Source organism: Psittacula echo (assembly GCF_963264785.1).
Source record: "Psittacula echo genome assembly, chromosome: 3".
Taxonomy (NCBI): Eukaryota; Metazoa; Chordata; class Aves; order Psittaciformes; family Psittacidae; genus Psittacula; species Psittacula echo.
Window position 1 is genome coordinate 109,915,076 of NC_137736.1, and position 4,736 is coordinate 109,919,811.

The window sequence follows — 4,736 nt, forward strand, 5'->3', positions numbered from 1 at the left end:
ATCCAGCTCGAGATAGATAATGACCAAGACTTAACCTTCACTGCTTCAAGCTATTGTGGAATGTGCCGCAACAATAGAGAGCCCTAGAGTCATGTTTTTAAAATTTGTGAATGAGGTTACCCAGACTTGTTCATGGAGGATGCAGAGCATCAGCAGCAGTTCCTGAAGGTCTGTCTTTTATTGCTGGACTGTACTCATGAAAATGCTATTTACACTTCAAAGGTAAGGACAGGTCAGCTTGGCTTAATTCATGTCGGAATTCTAGCTAACACCTTATTTATTTATTTTTTTTAATGATAACACCTAGATTACTTCTGGATGATATCTATCCTTTTGTTACTGTTACCAAACTACTAGAAGTTGTATCTTTAAATTTATGGCTGGTTTCGTCAGTTTCCTGTCTGCTTTTTTTACTGGACCTGGCTAATAGGTGTTTTCAGTTGGCAAATACACCTAGAAGTCAAATAAATGTGACACCATGTGTGTAGTCAAGTAATAAAATATTACCTGCTGATATGTGATCAGATTATTTATAACTGTTTATAGGTAAGCCCACTGTGTCAACAAAATGCTACCACAGCCAGTGGATATGCTGCAGTTGTATGAGACTGCCTTTTTTTTCTTTTGCACCACATGCTTGATGGTATTTGTTTCCTGTCCTGATTAACCTTAGTTTTATTTGTCTTAGGTCAGAAGATTAAAACAAGACAATGGATTGGGGAGCCCTGCATACCATTTTAGGAGGTGTAAATAAACACTCCACGAGCATTGGGAAGATCTGGCTCACAGTCCTGTTCATCTTCCGTATCATGATCCTGGTTGTGGCTGCAGAGAGAGTCTGGGGAGATGAGCAAGATGACTTTGTCTGCAACACTCTGCAACCTGGTTGCAAAAATGTTTGCTATGATCACTTTTTTCCCATCTCTCACATCAGACTCTGGGCCTTGCAGCTGATCTTTGTTTCCACACCTGCGCTGCTGGTGGCCATGCATGTAGCTTACAGGAGGCATGAGAAGAAGAGGCAGTTCAGAAAGGGAGACCAGAAATGTGAATACAAGGACATTGAAGAGATCAGAAGACAGAGGTTTCGTATTGAGGGATCCTTGTGGTGGACATACACCAGCAGCATCTTCTTCAGGCTGGTCTTTGAAGCAGTCTTCATGTATGCGTTTTATTTCATGTATGATGGGTTTCGCATGCCTCGTTTAATGAAGTGTAATGCGTGGCCCTGCCCCAACACAGTGGACTGCTTTGTTTCTCGACCCACTGAAAAGACGGTGTTTACTATTTTCATGATTGCTGTGTCCAGCATTTGCATTCTTTTAAATGTGGCTGAATTATGTTACTTACTGACAAAATTTTTCCTCAGAAAGTCTAAAAAAGCTGGAAATAACAAGCATCATTCCAACCATGAGAATAAGGAGGAAACCAAACAAAATGAAATGAACGAGTTAATATCTGATAGCTGTCAGAACACAGTTATAGGATTTACAAGTAGCTAAAGTGGTATCAATACTGGTGTTCACTCTTTTTGGAGTGAATATTTAAAGGCTGCAAATGAAATTTAATAAAACAATTTAAGTTGGTTGAGACCAAGTGATATGTATAGTGTCAGGTGTCAAGTTATGCATGTCTGAAAAGAGTCAGTGCAGCATACACATGTGAAAATTACATGAGGATTAAATAGGAAAGTTTATCTTCCCATGAGTATCCTTACAAACTGACTATGGCAAGTGAGAAACTCACCAATACCTTCATGCTGACACAGCTCCTAAAACTAAATGCAACAGCAATAAAACCAAAATTCTTTCTAAGCTAGATATTCTAATATTACAAGTTGTTTTGTAATAGTGTGTTTTTACTTGAACTGATAATTAAAATATTTTTCAAAAATCTAAGATTCTATGTTGCTTAAGGAGTTTTAGTACACAATTGAGTGTTTTGTTTCTTAACTAGGCATATGCTGATGAATCCTCTAACACCATATTTGTAGGGAGGAGGCAGTGGCAGGATACATCTTTACAGCTTTGCAAGCACTGCTTGAGCCTGGAAATGGAGCTTTAGATGCTTGCATACACACTGCTGGCTATAGGGGAAGCTGTGTTGAAAGCTCACCACATGTTATGTGGATAACTGAGGTAGTTAGGTTCTGGGTGCAAACTCGTGCCTAAAGCCAGTGTGACAATGTAGATACAGCCTAAGTACATTTGCTTTAAACATCCAGCACACTGGTAATCTTGCTGATCTTTTTATTGCATACTACTGTTTTTATAGCAACATACAGAATTTTATATAAATGTTTATTTCTCTATTGTATCAGCTGTATTTGTTTCTTTATGCTATATCACATCATGTAACTGGCTTTGCTTTTTTTTTTTTTTGGTGTGATAGACTGATGGTGCTGTTAAGAAACTTGGGGCTTTTTGTTTTGAAGGACATGGAAAAGTATCACTGGAAATGGAACAAGTCTTCTGAATAAAAGGCAAACGCTTTAATCTTTCTTAGTGAAGTGAGAGTCTGTATGTGAATGCTAGTGAGATCATAGGCAGGACAAGTGCTTATGAACAACTGTTTTCAAGCAGGCACTCTACATCCAAAGTGCATGTACCCCAGACACAATCCCTCATTCCAGAGTGCTGATGCCCTGATTCTGTTGTCCATACCGTAGCGGAGGTACATATAACCCTTGAATGCATGGGAGAAGGTGCTTGTGCTGTTGACCTTCAGGAGCCCCTGCTTCCAAAGAGGTGGTATTACAAATGTCATGGGCATGCTGACCTCAACAGAGTTGATTATTTTTTTCTTTCTTTTCCTCTCTCTCTTTCCACCAGTTCAGTGGCTTTGCCTCATTAGTTTTCTATTGTGGAGCTATTCTTTCAAGAGCTGGTATCCCTAGGAGCAGGGGTTGCACTCTGTGGTTTTCCTCCTGCTGTTGCATTGCATTTCATCTTGCAGGAGCCAGCACAGCTTTCTCTGTGTGTGTGTCTGTATGCTGTAAGTGGGTTTGAGTTGGTTGGCAGATTGCAGGGTGCACAAGCAGCAGGTGAGAGAAAATACCTAGAGTCAGCTCTGCCCCTGCCTGAGCTGAGCCCTGTCATTTTTTACTGTTCTCTTCTGCTGGCAAGCTCCTGATCTTTCCTGCCTTTGTAGCACATTTTCAATTGCTATTGTGAAAAGAAATTGCTGCTGATCTTCTGAATGTGTCTACCAGCAAGCTGGAGGAAAAAAAAATACATAGAACTATATTAGTGTGCTTTTGTTCTCTCTGCAGCTGAAAACACAAGAAGTGCTACAAATCTGCCTTTGTAGATATTGATCCTGGTGGCCTCATGATGGCTTCCTCTCCAGGCTCCATGTCCTGCTATGGCGATGGTTTAAACCTGTATGTAATGGAGCTGCTCCCTCGGGGCCAAAAATGTACCTGGTGCTCAGGCTGTACCTCACTGGATCGCCCCCCAGGGGCAGCTAGCGAGGGCTCAGGCCTCGTGCTGGTCTTGGGGTGCGGAGACACAGCTATGGCTGTTTTCCAGAACTGTGCTTCATGGAGCAGGTTGAGCTATGGACTTTCATCTGGGACATGCTGTAAATCATGTACCATATAGGGAATATGAATAGAGATCAGTTAATGATTATGTCTGATCATGCCTCACCACTATTAGTGATCAAACTGAAGTAGCCTTATGCTGAATGTCAAACTTGGAAAACACCCTAAGGCAGATAGGTTTTCCTCAAATGGAAGAAGGTGGCTTTTACTGGTCTATGGTAAAAGCACAGGCCTACTAAACCCCAAATGGGGATTTGACAATAGCTCTTTATGTGGTATTCTCATTTCCTGCTTACAAGTTTTCAAACAGTAGGTTTGAAAGCAGTTGGATTTTTCTACATCAGTTCTCTGGCAGTTATTATTTTAAGCCTGGATAAGTGGGCAAAGCTTAAATGAAGAAATTCAGCGCATGTGGTCCTTTGTGCACCAGCACAGTTCTGTGTGTGGCTTTGCTGCAAATGGGTTTGGGTTGCTTGGGCATTTCCTGTGTGGTAGCAGGACCTGGTATAGTGCAGTCAAGGAATACTGCCCTGGTTCTGGGGTATCCTGGCAGCCAGACAGATCAGGAAACCAATGTGCCAGTCCTTGTCCAACCTATGCCAAGGTTGGTTATAAATCAAAGAGCCGGAGCTTATCCGAGGCTTCACTAGTGCTAAGTCATTGACTTCACAGAGAAGACCAATTGTGAATGGGATGTTTCTCATCACACTATGTGCAACCCTGATTGGGAACACTCACCTTTACCTGAAATATCCCCTGACTTTTGTTACTGCCAAGAAATGTTCCTGATGGTTTTCAGTGCACTCTTTAAACTAATTCATCATCTCCTCTTGGGTTAGGCTGAAGTAGATGGTATCATGAGGAAGTGGCAGCTTCCAGGGTCTGATTTCTCCAAGTCACCTGCCCCACTGCCACATCCTTTATCCTGTGGCCTGAGCAGGAAGACCGATGTGTTTGGAGGGGTGGCAGTTAAACTTCTTTGCAGGGACCTCCTCCTGCATCTTCACAAGCTAGCTGGGGCTGCTCTGAACTGCAGAACACACCAGCTCCCAGCCTATCTCTGTGCCTGCCCTTGTTCCTGCCCAATAGCTGTCCCCTGGGAGAAGGATATCCCCTCCAAATCTGATCACTGGTGACTGGCGTTTCGTGCTATACTGGCACTGCCATCAGCTGTGATAGTTCAGCCAGTTTC

The 4,736-nt window shown here is 42.3% G+C and overlaps 1 protein-coding gene across 1 annotated transcript; it reads left to right on the forward strand.

Annotated features, from left to right (window-relative positions):
- Positions 1 to 710: 710 nt before the first annotated feature.
- Positions 711 to 1,502, forward strand: LOC308218917 (gap junction beta-6 protein; the record flags this gene model as incomplete). The annotated part of the gene is made up of 1 exon (XM_080613447.1): positions 711 to 1,502. The coding sequence occupies one exon, from the start codon at positions 711 to 713 to the stop codon at positions 1,500 to 1,502; it is 792 nt and encodes a 263-aa protein (XP_080469573.1).
- Positions 1,503 to 4,736: the final 3,234 nt, after the last annotated feature.